At 39.4% G+C, this 16,864-nt stretch overlaps 1 protein-coding gene across 25 annotated transcripts in view; it reads left to right on the top strand.

The window, feature by feature from the left end:
* Positions 1–16,864, top strand: part of Nrg1 (neuregulin 1) — a 1,084,158-nt gene that overhangs the window by 910,918 nt on the left and 156,376 nt on the right. For all 25 annotated transcript variants that reach the window (XR_003947248.1, XM_030243391.1, XM_006509068.4 and 22 more), the window contains exon 2: positions 12,507–12,684. Coding sequence is in view for 24 of the 25 variants with exons in the window: in XM_030243391.1 (XP_030099251.1) it covers positions 12,507–12,684 (178 nt within the window). In the remaining variant the exon portion in view is untranslated. The remainder of the gene's footprint in view (positions 1–12,506; positions 12,685–16,864) is intronic.

The raw sequence follows: 16,864 nt of genomic DNA, 5'->3' as shown, positions 1-16,864 counted from the left end.
GAAACATGTGACAGGGTGGCCTTCAAATGAAGATTGAATGGAGATGTGGTAGGGCAGTAAGGGAAGTAGAAAGGTCTGACCATTAGCTGCTTCCATAAGATCTTCCTCTTTAGCCAGAGTATGTTGTCCCTTATGGCTTTCTATCCTCAATATATGAACAACATGCCTTACACATGGGACCTGTCTGTGTATGAGGGGAGTGCAAGCTCACAGAACCTTGACATTTTTTTTCTTCCTCTATTTTTGCCATCATCATGGTTGCCACTTCCTTGAGTCTTTTTGGATCAAAGTGTTGTTGTTCATAGTTTTGGCCCTGTAGTTGTTTAAGTACAGTCCTCAGGTTTGCCTGTAAGCTGGGATGCGCTGCGTTCACTGTTTTTATTTCTACAGCTTTTGAATTCTTTTAGGAGGATTTTCCTCATTAAAAATAGAGGTGCTTATACTTTCCTAGAATTGCTGAGCCCTTCTGGTTCTGCTTCACAGTGTTCCCTTGTTTTATGTAAGATATTTGAGGTATACCAATGTTATGCAAGAAATCACTTTCTATAGAAATTGAGTTTAAACACAAATTAGGGAGTGGTTTCATGTAGACACAACCCAGAGTTGAATGCAATATTTCTGAAGCTTCCATTTGGGAATTTTGTTTAAATTGTCCTACTTCCTAAAACTTGGTTTGTAAGTGATTTTTCTTTTTCTTTTTTTTTTTCAAAAGCGACAATCATTGCTGTGTAAATTGCATAGTCACTAGTAAAAATCTTGCTTTTTTAACTTAAATAACTGGTGAAAGCCCATTACTCCCAATATACAGTCTTGGTTTCTTGAAACCCAAACCTTTACAAAGCCTAGGAAATGTTGACAGAAGTCCTTTCTTGATTAAACACACACACACACACACACACACACACACACACACACACACACACACACACACAAAACAAAACAAAAAAACTGTGTCCTGTTGTCATTAGGATATTAATATTTATCCAACAGTCATGCTTCAGTATAAACATTATGCCTGTGGTTTTGCTACTATGTTCTGATCACCATGTGCAGGAAGAAGGATCGGTTCTCCTGGCTGGCTTTGAAGCATAGCAGCTTGGGCAACAATCTGAGGTGAAAGAAATGAAATGGTTGCTGGGCTGTGTGTCCAGGCTAACCTTCATTTTCTGAGCACTCAGTGTTTTGGCAGTCTGTTCCTTAGCATCTGTAGCCATTTTGGGGTTTCTTTTCTGGACCATGAGTAGGATACCAGGGAGGTCAAGAGATGAATAGCTAGTGGCTTAACTGCATCCAGGCATATCTGTTTTTATAAGCTAAAGTCCGATGTAGAATAATAAGATAGACATTTCATAGTTGTTGATGTTAAAAAAAAAATCAACACACTTGGCTTAGAGACCTGTCCTAGCTTTCACTTGCTGTTGAACCGGGCTTTTGTATCTTAAGGGTTAATACACATTGCTGTCTCTCAGTTCTAAAGGATAGAATTTCAAGATGAGATTCACTGAGGGTCCAATGAGGTAGCCACAGGGACAGGAGGGTCTTGTCGAGCATGAGTTTTGCCTTTGCTTCCTGAGATGGTCTGAATGAATTCCTTGGCTCAGAGCCTCCTCTTCTTTGACTTGTATGTTTTTATTGCTATAAGGAGGAGAAGCTATCTTCCTTTAAGGCTCACGTGGTTACATGGGAGCCTGCCTGCAGAGTGCAGCATAATCTGTCCTTCTTAGGTCCTTAACCTTAATCACAATTCTTAGGTCTCCTTTATACAACTTTTTCTTTTGGCCAAGATCTAGGGTCAAGTCTTTGCATGTAAGGTGGCATTTCCTGAGGTTTGGGGATTAGGATTTAAATATCTTTGGGAGTCCTTATTCTGCCTGCCACAGGAATGAAATGTCTTTTCTTTTGTCTCAGCTCCAAGAAGGCTGTTACTTAAAAACATTCTATTAGTTTGGAAAGCTTCACAGATTGCTAAAATTTACTAAAGAAATTGTTACTGTAGGCTTTCAAAGTGACTTTACGTCAGTATATTGGTATCTTACAACTTAACATTAATTAGTTGTTTGTATACTGACTTAATTATCAACTTTCAGGTTCAATTTAAGTAGAAAACTACATGACAAAACTGGATGAACACAGCCACCCAGATAAAACTCTGTCTTGTTCTCAGACTTTCCTGATGAAAGATTTATTTTATAAATCAGATTACAGCGTAATCAGTGAGTGGGTTCTCTGTCTGTCTCTCTATAACCAGGATGTAAGTTGCAGGATGCTAGGGATCATGTTAGTCTTATTTATGTCTATAAATCCAGGACCTAAAGTAGTGGTAACTCCAGGGGAATGCACAATAGCATGTGCATGGTGTTTGGAAATGATAAAATGTCAAAGAAACTGAAGTTATTTAGATGAATGAGCTAGGATATGGATACTAGACAAAGGCCAGAAGATGGCCTTATAGCTCATCACAGAAGATTCTAGAATCTTGTGCTAATAACAGAGTATATAGTGTTAATATGACATGCATAGGAAAGGTAGGGATAGATCTGATAAATCCAGTATGTGGGCTTTATTTTTTTATACATTCTGTGAATTAGAAGGAAACTAGTAGCTTGTTAAATACAGTGCAACATTGCTTATTTATTTTTCTACTGAGAAGACATTACTGTGCTAGTTACAAAGGGTAAAAGATATGGTAGAAGAGTTAGCTTCTTGTCTCCTTGGGAAAACATCCTTGTAAAGATAGCAAGGATTGAATTAAGTGGAATAGTTATGGTTTTATGAGAACACAAGAAAGAGATACTTCCTGTAAAATTGAACTTAGTCATCATGAGTTCTGGGGTGGGGGTGGGGGATCATTTTAGACTTATAGACAAGTTACAAAGATAAGGCAGAGTTCCTTTAATGTTACGTAATCCTATTATGTGCTCAAAAGAAGAAACAGGCCTGTTGGCCAAACTGGGGACCTGAGTTAGAGCTCACTACCTTCTAGCACTGAAGTGAGATAATTTAGAAAACTCCCCTGTGAACAGTAGGCTAAATCATAGCAACATACAAATGCCACCCGGGTACTCTCAGGCCACTCGAGGTGAAGGTCGCCCTCTCAGAATGTAGCTTTAAGCAGCTAAGCCTGAAGTCTATATTTTAAATTCTACTAGAGGAAATTCACAGACCAACAGTTTTCTCCATTAATTTAGTTAATCTCTGCAAATCTGCTATTTCTTTTGCGCATGGAACCAGGGATGGGACACGAGGATTCTTACTGACAAGACAAGCTTTGCACTATGCTGGCCCTCAGGCTTCTAAAGGAAGCCAAGTACCCTCAGCAGCGCTAACTGTAGGCTGGAAGCACCCCATTCCAGGCAGGACACAGCCTCTGAGTTCTTGCCCTCAGCGTGTGTTTGGTAAACCCACTCTGCAGATCAACATGAGAAGGTGACATCCTGTAAAGCACCTGTGCAGTCACAGAGCCTTCGCTAAGAGATGAAGAACTGAAACCTGGGTCTGGCTGGCTGGTCCCGAAGCCTGCAACTGTCAATTTCTTCACCTCCCCACCCCGTCAGAGGCTTCCTGATTCACTTTCCCGTATAGCCTTCCAGAATAAGCGCTTTCCAAATCATACTTGTTATGCAAAACTTCATTTCCCGTTTTATTCTAAAACTGTTTGCTTAGAATGCCAAAAGTTCTCCATGAATTACAGTGTTCTGTAAATCTATTAAAAAAAAAAAAAAAAAGACTTGGTTCTCTAAAGACCCCAGTTGCTTCCCACTCTTGTCCCTTAGGATCCCACCATCTTTGGATATTGTTCCTTTTGTCTGTTTTAGTGGCTTTTTAAAATAATTGACACCTCTTCAACCCTCATCCTTAAGAATTTCTATTTAAGAAGCTTTGTCCCTCTGGACTTTCCCGTGGAGGTAGACGTAAAATGGTCAGGCTCCTCTCTGTTCAGCTCTCTGAGGGCCATTGGTAATGGTGGGAGGCCAAACAATCTTTAAACACTCAGAAAGTGAATAGAAAGCCTCCCCCTTTCAATTGTAAAAAGGAATATTGTAGTGACATCAATTAACTAACCATCATTTGTATTGAACAACAAAAAAGTAGCTAAAATGGTAAAAAATTACCACCCCCAAATCCCAGTAATGTACTGGAATGAATATAAAGGAGATAAATCTTAGCACAATGATGTCATGTTTACCTGGCTTTCAAGTAAGAAGTGCATCAGAACTTGCAGAAAGAGAAAGGGGGAGGGAAGAACGGGAGGAAGAAGAGGAAAAGGAGGAGGAGGAGAGAGAGGAGGAAGAGAAAGAGAAGGAGGAAGAGAAAAAGGCGGAGAAGGAAGAGAAAGAGCAGGAGGAAGAGAAAGAGGAGGAGGAAGAGAAAGAGGAGGAAGAGAAAGAGGAGGATGAAGAGGAGGAGGAAGGAGAAGGAGAAGGAGAAGAAGAGGCAGCAGCAGCAGCAATTACAAGAAAAGAAAGAAAAAGCCCAAATATGACAATAATTTGCTAACTACATCTTCTGTCATATTTTTAAGGCTAGGTCACAGGTCTATAACAAATAAAGAATAAAATCTTGCTTTGACCACAGAAACGTTAAAGAGTTTTAAAGCTTACATCAACAGAGATTTGCTAGGCACCCTTAGGTGAACTCATCCCTGGGGCATGCATCCCAAGTAGACAGCCTGCCCAGAGGTCTGAGATGTCTTCATTGAGCTGAGCCAGAGGGTCTCTAATTGGGGACAGCTGTGGCCACAGCCCTAATTAGCCAGGCCTGTTGAACACTCATCCGAAGCTGTTGGCAACCTGGCCAGGACTTCATCCAGCGTGTTGTCATGGCGTGTTGCCTTTACACCTTGGCAGCATGACATTGATCTGTTAGGACTCTTTTATTCCTGTGTCCTCACTGAGGGGTTCTCGCATTTCAGTGAGCACAGCATAAGAGAGAGCTCTTTGGCCCTTGTGGCATGAGGTATGTATGACAGATGGGCAACCACGCAGTCTAAAGCATTTTTCATTTTTATCATAGCAATTTCAAGTATTCCACTTTCTTTTATTTTCCCATAAATCATCAAGGTTGCTGAGAAAATGCAGGAATTGTGCAGATCTCCTTTGCTCCCAGATTCTCTTTTGTGTTTGAAGTGAGTACAGAAATGATCTATCACGTGTTATAGTCCAGAATTCTTGGGGAAAAATATTATTAAATCCTTTAATTCAATCTTGAGGACATTTTTTTTAACCATAAAATATGAAGTTTTGCAAAGAATGGTTTTCATGCTTGGTCATTAAAAGCAAGGGCTCTAGGGTCCGGTTTGTATGTTCAGTTCGGGGATCGGGAGGGATGAGGCTTCAGAGTGGCAGCTGTGTGATGACAAGCAAGTTGCTCTTTTTCTCGGTTGCCATTTCTTCATCTTGGTATAAGGATAGTAACACTCCAGCCCAGAGATTTGTTATGTAACAAGAGGCAATGAGTATAAAGCTTAGACCTGAGCCTGGCACATAACAGATGTTCAATAAGCTATTACCATTCTAAGGGGATTTATTGTTGAAAGTACAAAGAGGAACTTATTTAACACCATTTCTTTTGCTTTGAAGTTGCTTTGAGGAATACTGTAATAGTATCTTCATGCATTTATTCTAAGTGAACTACTGGATGTTTTGAGCAGTTCTAGTTGTGAGGTGAGTTGTTCAGTACATACCTATAATCCCGGGTTGGCAACGCAGGAGGCTCGTGGCTTCAAGCTATAGAGAAGAGAAGGCTGGGTAATTGCAACAAGCATAACAACACCAATTTTAAGTATGAAAATTGCTCTTATCTGTAAATTCACATGCATTTTTTCCCATGGAGAAACGGCCAGTGTTATAAATCTCTTGTAGATGGAGATGTGATTCGACTTTTATAGTTCATTATAATAATTTAAAAATTATTGTAGCTGCTATGAAGTGAAATTTATATGACCTTTACTGATTCTCAGTTTACTGTCCCCTTCCCCTCTTTTTCCATCTCCTTCAAGCCTGGCACATGTGGCTTCATGGAAAAAATTGTGCTAAGTTCAGTAGTAGTCATCAGAAACTGCACACATGAAAGATCAAGCTGCAATTTCTTCACCAGCAGGTGGAAATGGCGAGCATCTACCTGTGTGATATCTAAACCAGGACTGCACAGAGGAGATGGAGTTGGATGCAAATGATACACTCAGGGATATGTGAGAGCACGGTTCATTTCAGGAGGTAGGAATAGATGCAAGCCACGTAGAGAGGACTCAGCTGATGGAATGGAATATCAGAGACCTGAAGGCAGAGGGATGGGAGTGACATGTAGGTGCTTCTGTAGCATGGAAGATGGCTTGGACACAGTGAGCAGATTCTGAGAGATGCTGAGTTAGGCATCTGTGAAAGGCGCAGGACAAAGGTCTTAGCTGACACAGGTCAACACACTCTAATAGCGATAACCACATATGGGAAGTTCAGAGGAACACAATGAATGCAGAGTCAAAACACTACACTTCATAATCTCCCACTTGGCTTTACATTTTAGTAGTGTTGTATATGACAGTGTCCTCTCACAAAATCTTGCCAAAGAGGGCCTTAACCACACATGTGTAGACCTACCTGAGGTGGATATCTATTGTCTGTCATCATCTCTTTCTACTCTATGGTTTGAAACAGGGTCTTAGTGAAGGGGAAGATCCCCAGTTTGTCTTGTCTAGCTGGCCACATAGTCAACTGTCTCCACCTCTCAGGCACTGGGATTAGAAGCATGTACTACTGTGCCTGGCTTTTTATACCTGTGTTCCCAACTCAATGTTCCCATTCTTGTGTGGTGGGTGCTATACTGACTATTGATTTCTCCAGTTTCCAGGCTTAGGTTTTCAGCCAACCTGTGCAAGAGGCCCTGACACCTTCTCTTTCAGATAAGACATTTGGGAATTGGATACAGTTCCAATCAAAGACACACACACACACACACACACACACACACACCTGTATGGGGACAGGTTTTGTAAATGTTTTATGTAGAGACAACTTTCTTGGGACTACAACTGAGACAGTAATGCTATTTGATATCTTTCAGATTCCCTATTTAATTTGTTCTGTATGGAGAGCTCTTCAGATCAATCGCAAGAACACAGAGCACAATGATACAAGTTAATTCTTGACAGTTAGATCTTTCATGGAATAAAAGAAAGAGTTTATATAGTCATGTGTAGAAGTGTATCTCACATCTACATGTTATACTTTTCCTGTCCTTAACAATACAGTGCACTATTAGTGTAGCAGCAGTGAGCAGATCTGAGAAGAACAGAGGAAATCCTGAAACAAGCTCCCTTAGAGTGGTGGTTCTCAATCAGTGGGTCACAAGCTTTCCCTTGGTGGTGGTAGTGGTCTAATGACCCTTTCACAGGAGTCACTTAAGATCATTGGAAAACACAATTACAGTGTGGTTCATAACAGTAGCAAAATTACAGTTATGAAGTAGCAACAAAAATAATTGTGTTGCTTTGGGGTCACCACAACATGAGGGACTGAAAGGGTTTCAGCATTAGGAAGGCTGAGAACCAGTCTTAGATGAATGGTTCTCTTTCTATTTTGCTAGTTCACTTTTGCCTCTACCACGTATATTTGATTACCAATTAAATTATTGGAACGAATAAACGTATTGCCTTATGTTTTGCTATGATCCAGAGGAAAAATAAGTATTGTGGGTGACTATCACCAGTTTTTTCCAAGTGTGTGACATGTCAATTATAGAAAACAGAAAAGTAGAAGGGGACTTTAAGATACTCTCACTATACCTGCTTACACTGAGTTAAGGGTTTGTAATCTTTTAGAACTTTTTCTTTTTGCTAGACTGTTTGTCTCTGTCAATGCATTTCTAAGGGTGTGGATATGTTCCTGTAATGTTAATCAAGTTTAGGAAGAAATAAATTTAGGAAGAGTCTGTTTTAAACCAGCTCTGTCATTAGATCATTTTAGAGTGTGGAGCTATTACCTTCTTAGAAACACTTACAAAGCAAAATTATGAGCTGTGGTAGACCAGACCCAAATATATCATGCCTAAGATGCTCTGGACATCCAAATTTAAAACATTAACTTGACATTGAGTTTGCCTTCAATTGCCTTTAAATTTACAGGCCATTTACTCTTAGAATTGAAAAGCAAGATTTTCTTTTTCAGTTTTAACATTCAAATATTTAGTTAAAGATGTTGACTTTAAATTTTTTTCAGTCAGCCCTGGGCTTATAGTTTATGCCTGTTAGAAAGTAGTGAAGTAATTTAGAGTTTAAGATTACATTTTAGATTTATTTTACTTTATGAGGCTGAGTGTTTTACCTGCATATATGTATGCACATGGTATATATACACTTCTCTCAAGTGTCAGAAGGCACCAGATTTCCTGGAAGTGGAGTTATGTACAGATAGTTGTGAGCTACCATGTAGATGCTAAAAACTAAACAGGTCCTCTGCAAGAGCAACAATTGCTCCTAACTACTAAGCAATCTCTCCAACCCTAATGTGGTTTTTTTTAAATAGAATAAACAGGATTTTAACATTTGAACAAAGCACATGTCTGAGAGACACATTTAAATATCATCCACTTACAATGAACTATTTTAACAATTCCTGAAAAAAATTGCTCCATTGAAAATTGTCTCTGGATGAATGAGAAATCACACAAAACATCTGGGCTCAAATATTGCTTTGAAGTTTTGTGAAAGGGCTGAGGAACATTCAAGGCTGTTAATCTAAAATCATAAGGAAGGACTTATATTGTCTTGATGTCCTCTATGCCCTGGAATGTGGGCTCTTCCAGTTGTGAGTAGGGGCATTGATGCTTTCTCTTGTCATTACCATTAGCAACAGAGTACTCATGGGTCAAGGATGCAGTTGCATGCTCCACTGGGGTCTATGATTTTGCTTCTCCATTCATGCTATAGATGACTGTGTTCAGTTTCTTAAGAACTGACCCCTGGTAAGGTAGAAGTCCTTGTGTTTTAAAGGCCATCCATGACACAAAGAACACACACAGGTCAAATAGAATACTTAGGGGTGAAAAATGAGAGAGCAGATAGGAATATCTTCTTCTATGGGATTTGGAATGGCCTGACACACAGAGAGAACCTGAAAGTGGTTGCAAACAGTATCCTCAGGGATACACATTTATACATCCGTGTCAGCTGGGGGAGCAGACATATTTAAGGCCTTATGTATGAAGGCATTTATTTGCCTCTGTGCATTTGTGTGCCTTCTCATAAGGGAAGGGATGGATGGCCCTAGGGGTTATTTTGTAAGTTCAGGCAAGATATAGAACTAACGGGATTAACCTGCAAAGTCAAGGTTATGACATTAACCCACATAACAATTTCAACGTAACACTTATCATAATTAAATGGCATCAAGGATGGGTCTTGCACAATTTCACGTCATGATTACAACTTCCCCTAAATTATTAAATGAGGGGTGAATCGGTAGCATAAGGTACATGTGCCTGTAACCCCAGTGGAAGGGGAGTGTCAGGTCCATGTTAGCCTGGGCCATGTAAGAAGATCTTGTCTCAAAAGGGAAAGGCAAAAGTAAAAGGTACTTAAGGTATCAACTGCTGTGGATGTAGCTCAGTGGTAGCATGGTCACTAGTTACATATGTGGCCTGGATTCATCCTTAGCACTTCAGGGCAAAAGCAATTCATACTTACCAAAAGTTGGAACCTTTTACTTAATGTCAGGAAGACCAGATAAGCGAGGCCCAAGAGCAAAGAGAGAAACTAAGGTTTCCTTTTCTCCTTTCTGTGCGTACGTTCTTTTGTATAAAGTATATGCATTTGCATGTACTTCTGATTCATTAAACCATCTCAGGTTTCCTCAAGGCTTTTCCTCTAAGACGTCAGCAGATGCCTTCTAAGAACAAGGTTGTTTTATATCACCATAGTGCAGCCACTCCACCAGAGAAACCCAACCCTTGTACATTATTTTTACTTGGGTTTCCGTAATAGTTCCAGTGATAGCTACTCTTCAAAATGGGCTTCATACAGTGGCTCTACTTTTCTTTGATTATTCATGTTTAGTCTCCTTTTAATCTAGCTTGGCTTCATAGTCTTCTTTAGTTGTTCACGACATTGACTTTTTTTTAAAGGCTTAAAATAATTTTATAGATTAGTCCTTGTTGAATAGTTTTTGCATGAGTGTGCGTGTGCGTGTGTGTATGTGTGTGTTTGATGTCCAGACTGTGAAGAAATAATGAAAGAAAGAAATGAAGAGAGAAGGTGAGGGAAAAAGAGATGGGAGAGAAAAGAATAAGGAGAAGGGAGGGAAAAAAATTGACAATTACTCTATGAGAAAATATTTATGCAAATGAGACAACGGTCTTATAGTTTGGGTTTAGACTTGTGTTCTGATTCGGTAAGCAAATACCTCGAGTGGTTAGAAGATGGGACACAGACTTGCTAGGTTTAAGTATATCTAACTACATAGGGAATACTTTTTATTAAAGTAAGGGATCAGACCTTGAGAATTTTGGTAGAGTTTCAACTTTAATTTAAAATCCTGCTGCATACCACACAATCCTCCTTTTAGATACATACATGCAACAAGTTATTCTTCTCAATGTATACAAACTAGTTTCTTTGATGCCACTTGGCTCACTCTCCTGTTGCTTTCTTTGAAACCTTTGAGCAGAGTCAGACAATTAGAAATGACCTTAAGAAGCTAATGGAGACAAACCCAGGGGCTTGTCAGAAATATTAGAATTTAGTATTTTATAAAACTTCCAAAGCAGCACTGAGAACCATATCTCAAAAGTCAAAGCTGTGTGGAATTTGTTCAGAAAGCAAGTCTAACTCTGAAGCTGTCAGAAAAAGAAAAGGAAAAAGGAAAGAAAAGAAGAAAGAAAAATGGGTACTTGTTGGTGGGGAAAACACAAAATAAGACAAAGGTAGTAGTCTTCAAGTACTGAAAAATGGGAGCAGCTGGGTCAGTTTCTGTGTCTGTGTTCTGTGTCTGCCTGCTCCTGTGTCTGCCCCAGTATGTTCCTATTGCTTCATGAGTCACCAAATAAATGAGGGGGGGGGTATGCACCTAGAGGGGCTACTGCTAAGAAATTGCAGAATTCAAAGGTTTTAGGCTCTAATTCCTGGGCTCAACTTCTGACAGTTTGGGGGTTTGCCTTATGAGGGCCAAGTTGTAGAAAAACAAATAACCTGAGTAGACAAGGAATCCACTTCCTGTTTCTTCGTAAGGCGACCTTGATTGCATCTCTGGACTCTCAGTCTTTACCCAGGGAGTAATTATGCCCTGGGTTGGTGAGGTCTCATTTACTTGGTTTGTTTTCTGGGATCTCCTGTTCATTCCTGAACTGAGCAGAGAAGTAGACTTTGTAGTTGGCGGTGGAAACTATGAGCTGTTGAGGTCTCAAGTTCTGGGGTGGTTGATCATTAAATAAGTTTGTGGGTGTGGGTAAAAGGCCATCTTTTTCTTCTTTAATTAAAAACATTTTATTATAAAAGCTCAAGTATACCCATCTTCATATTTATGAGGCTTTTTTACTAATCATCATCATATGATTTTTATCTATACATATTCTAGCTCATAGGGGGCTTTGTATAAAGCAAAATTCCATGTCCACTGTGCAGGGTAATGTAAAGTGTCATGCAAAACTGATAGAATAATTTTCCTATGTACAGCTTCTGTTCTGAAGATTTGGAAATAAGTGTGTGCCGTACCCAGGTTGTGGTGGAGGTGGCCATCTTGAGTGGTCAGTCATTATCTCTGGGATAGCCACCACAGGCCCAATCTGGAGTGATGTTGATGAAGGACTTCACTTCTTGTAGAGGTGTCTCCCTGTGATCTTTAGTGAGATGAGTCCAATGCTTGTTTCTATAGATGTTTCTAAGAGGGAAAAATAATAGACTTGACACAGTGTTTACTTTCAAGTCAGTAATTTATAAAAATCATTTACTGAAAAATAGATATGGTACTCCCAGTGCCTTCTTACAGAGTTAGGTTAATGTGTGATATGCAGCCATGAAGGTGCTCTGAAGACAAAGCATGGCCCCATGACTCTTGTAACACTGGTTTTGTTAAATCAAGGAAGTAGCTACTAAGAACATGATTTTATGAATGAGTATTTCATCCAGGTTCCCTACCTGCCTCTTTTTCTGCTGAAATTTTTTTTTTTAATTTGGGATTTTACTTTTCTTCTAATTGTTGGGATCCATTTTAGTATGCTCATTTAAATTCATATATATATATATGAATATGCTTGGATTCCTTCTGTCTTGTTTTGTGTTTTTCCCACCATCCAGTACCCATTTTCTTTATATATATATATATATATATATATTTCTTTATATATATTGAGAGAGAGAGAGAGAGAGAGAGAGAGAGAGAGAGAGAGAGAGAGAGAGAGAGAGAGAGAGAGAGAGCGTGCCTGGTAATGGGACCTGATCAAGCTCATTCAACATTCATTGGTCCTTTTGAAAGGCCTGGTGTTCACAGTTTCTTTTTCTTCTCCCTTTCTTTTTCCAGCATTGCCTCCCAGATTGAAAGAGATGAAAAGCCAGGAGTCAGCTGCAGGCTCCAAGCTCGTGCTTCGGTGTGAAACCAGCTCTGAGTACTCCTCACTCAGATTCAAATGGTTCAAGAACGGGAATGAGCTGAACCGTAGGAATAAACCACAAAACGTCAAGATACAGAAGAAGCCAGGGTAAGTAAGGTGTCTTTAGTAATAGAATCCATGCCAATAGCCATAGGACAATATAGGACAGAAAACCATGAAGACTCTATAATTGTGAATTTACTGTAACATATGCTATACGATGAACAGAAGGAATTTTGATTGTAGTCAGAGATAGTCATATCAGATAGAAGTGAACTTGGGAGTTTATGATTCTAACAACATTGGGATGAAGAAATGGGACCCAAAAAGAAAGCTGTACAAAGTCAGATGGGGCAGGGAGGGAAGAAAGAAGAAGGAATTAGTGGCAGGTACTGTAATACTCATGGAACATGAGATTCAGTCTCCTTAATATAAAACAAATGGTATTTTAGTGTTGATGTCTAATGCAATTGAAATGCCAACTTCATTATAAAGCTCAACAATTTCCTAAATTTATGGGATGTAATGCAGTGAGTTTGAACTATTTTTCAAACCAAGGGTCAACACATATAACTATGTTTTATAATAAGAATTTTTAGCTAACCATTTTATTAAGGTCGGCCAACATTATAGCAGATTTAGACAATGCAGTCATCTTTGGGAGCAGAAAACCTTATGCTTTCTTCCTCCTTGAGCATGGCCATGTTTGAAGCATGACATGACACTTGGGACACCTCAGTGGCTCTGTTAGATGTCTCCTCTGAGTGAAGGCAGCTTCTCCTCTCCCAATAGTCTTTGTCTAAATCTTTTTATATTTTTGCTTCTTCTTCTTCTTTTTTTTTTTTTTTTTTTTTTTTTGGTTTTTTGAGACAGGGTTTCTCTGTATAGCCCTGCCTGTCCTGGAACTCACTCTGTAGACCAGGCTGGCCTTGAACTCAGAAATCTGCCTGCCTCTGCCTCCCGAGTTCTGGGATTGAAGGCATGTGCCACCACGCCCGGCTTTCTTTATGCTTCTTTAAACACAAGGATGGAAATTGAAGGAAATTTTGAAGGAAATAGGGGAAAGGAATGACTATTCATTAATCAACACCTTTAAGGTAGTCTCCTCTCTGAAAGGTTTTATTCACTCCCATCTGAGAAGACTCCTGAAGAGGCAGGCTTGATAGCTAAAGCAACAGCAGAGGAAGACAATCCTCCTCCTCTCTTTGGATTTCATAAGAAATTCTTTGGATTTCATGTTGGCAAACACTCACAGGCAAGGCAGAACAAAATGGCTCGAAGGAGAATGTAATTGAATGTTACCAAACTGGTTATCACTCTGATGGCAATAGTTAGGGATGTTTTCCTAGTTCTCATGGCTTTATTAATTGTTGTACCATTTTCTCTGGTTATTGATCATGTCTGCAAGATCTGTTGATTCGGAAATATGTTAACAGGTGAGACAAGAGGGTGCAGATCACATTATGAGGCAGGTGGTATTTCAGAGATAATGATATCAAGAGCCAAAACACCTAAAAATATTTTTTCAACATAATGTCACTTAGAAACAACAGCGATGTTGGGTAGTTGTTAGCACACACCTTTAATCCCAGCTCTCAGAAGGCAGAGGCAGGCAGATTGTGAGTTCAAGGCCAAACTGGTCTTTGGATCAAGTTCTGGTGCAACTGGGACTATACAGAGAAACCTTTCTAACTCTGACTCCATTAAAAAAGAAAAAAAGAGGAGAAGAGAGGAGAGGAGAGGAGAGGAGAGGAGAGGAGAGGAGAGGAGAGGAGAGGAGAGGAGAGGAGAGGAGAGGAAAGGAAAGGAAAGGAAAGGAAAGGAAAGGAAAGGAAAGGAAAGGAAAGGAAAGGAAAGGAAAGGAAAGGAAAGGAAAGGAAAGGAAAGGAAAGGAAAGGAAAGGAGACTGTGACTCCTTGAAGAGTCCTGATTTGCTGTACTTGGCATTAGATCTAAGATGGGTCCTAGAACACCTGTGGGACAGCAAAAGGAACCTAGGCCAGGATGGTGGCTGCTTCCCCTGTTCTAATAGGTGATGGTGCCCCACCTTCTACTGAGTAACTTCATTAGGCAGGGCTTTGATTGGGGCAAAGTGACACTGTGGAAAGATATGATTGGCCGAAGATTTAGGAGCTCGGGATTGGCTCAAACACTGTATATAAGCTTATATCCTAAACAATAAACTCAGATCTGTACACTGAAAAAAAAAAGAAAGAAAAGAAAAGAAAAAGAAACAACAGCATTCCAACATATAGTAAAAAACAGTTGGATAGTTGACGTGTGATGGCTAATTTTGTCGATTGAAAAACTAAGAGTCAAGCCTGTTGCACACCAATGACCCCAGACTTGCAAGGTTGAGATAGCAAGATCACCACATGTTTGAGGCTAGCTGGGCTATATAGCATGATCCTATCTGGAAACAAATTGGAAAAAAAAATGGAAAGAAAAATGGAGGGTCAAATATATTGTACTTTACTTAGAGCTAGAGTCATGGAACTTGCCAAAAGCTCAGAAAACAAATATAGGATTTTTAAAAAATTTCTTATGCCACAAGTCTGTCTTTGAAAGTAGAAATCATGGAGAAAGGAGAAACAGCAGAAGAGTTGAAAAGATAATTATGATTATGGAGGTTAAGACAAAAACTACTTGTTAGGTACTGGATTGAACAGGTTTTGCTGTCCTAATTTCATCAGTTGGACAAATGAAGTTATATACATGACAGGTAGACTTTGATTCATAGCTTTGAATTGGCCCAACAATAGCAGTGGCAGTTAATTGTTTGTAAGGGCTTTATGCCAGCAACATAGCCATGTCAAAGAGGTAGATAGCCTCATCTCTGTGCATTGGCAGTCCTGAATTTGTATAGAGATGATCTAATTTAATTCGAATAAAACATGGGAATTTCACACTGTGTGCTGAAGCACACTGTTGGAGTGAGACTGGGGTCAGGTTGATTTGGGCTGAGTGGGGAGCAGAAATTTTTGAACAGCATGTATGCTCCATCTCATATATGGAAAGAAGCAAGTCAATTGAGTAAATAAACCCAAAAGGTGGGGAGAAAAACCCAAAATGTGAGAAGACAAACATGAGTCTGTTTCTGAAGAGGACACACTTGTGCTCAAAAGCTTAATCAGTTGCCTGGCTTGAGTAACATGTAAAGTACCATCAGCATTCAGGAAGGCATGTTCATATTGGCTGCATAGGTCCAGACAGCTCTGAGCACTGTCTACATACTAATATATTTCCCACCACATCAGAAAGGCCAGTGTTCAGAAATTACTCACTTTAATTCCAGCCTCGCTGCACAGAAGTAAATGAGGAGAAATTTATTCAAGCCATGCGATTGTAAATTACTCTTGGCACACGCGCGCGCGCGCACACACACACACACACACACACACACACACACACACACACACACCCACACACAGAGAAATTTCATATATTTGAGCTAAAAATAAGACCTGGCTTTGTGTAGAGTAGGCGGCTGCTCAGGAGAAGATCAGCTGGTTGTTTTTCACAATCAGACGACTTGTCATTTCTGAAGCTCTTTAAAAATAGTGTTGTCAGATTTTGGAGTATCTAACAAAGATCTAAATTTAACATTAGCAAAAATGCTCTATTAGTCTATTTATCCTATAAACAAGCAGAATGAACATCATCAATATTATTATTATTATTATTATTATTTTCATGTTTTTTAAAACACAATTACCCTTGAGAATGAATTTATGTCAGTTTCTTTCTGTAGGTCTTAATGTTAATAAATAAACCTAGAATTTATATAGGTCAGTCTCTAACATTCATGTTATTTCATAGCTACCTGTGATTATTATATGAAGTCAGAATATAAAGATTGGCATTAGTTCAGACTATCAATAAAACCTCATTATTTTTCATGCTCAAACATTTATAATACTTATTACCTAGGCCTCATGACTAGGAATAGGTTGCAGTGGTTAGCTGGTCATATGACTTAAACTTAATCTTCTACTGTGGGCAGCTAAGAAGAGGGGAATTTTCATTTGAGGTGTGGGATTTCCCTGGGCATCTGTTTATATCAAATGTTGACTCCTCTAGTCCTTCGCCTAGGCCTTAGTCCCTCTTTTATCTAGATTGCACATGGCAGCCAAAATTTCCCTTTAATCCCTTAGTGTTTATGGAAAGATTTCACAGCAATATATAGTTTCGATCATTGTGTAAACTCATCCCCCCCCTTGAGCCCCCACCTCCTCTTAAGAAACAATTTTCTTGCATGTTCTCCCCGTGAGTTTAAATTCACATTTAA

This window comes from Mus musculus, chromosome 8, assembly GCF_000001635.26.
Source record: "Mus musculus strain C57BL/6J chromosome 8, GRCm38.p6 C57BL/6J".
Taxonomy (NCBI): domain Eukaryota; kingdom Metazoa; phylum Chordata; class Mammalia; order Rodentia; family Muridae; genus Mus; species Mus musculus.
The sequence above is the reverse complement of the archived record's forward strand: the minus strand, read 5'-3'. Positions and strand labels throughout refer to the sequence as shown.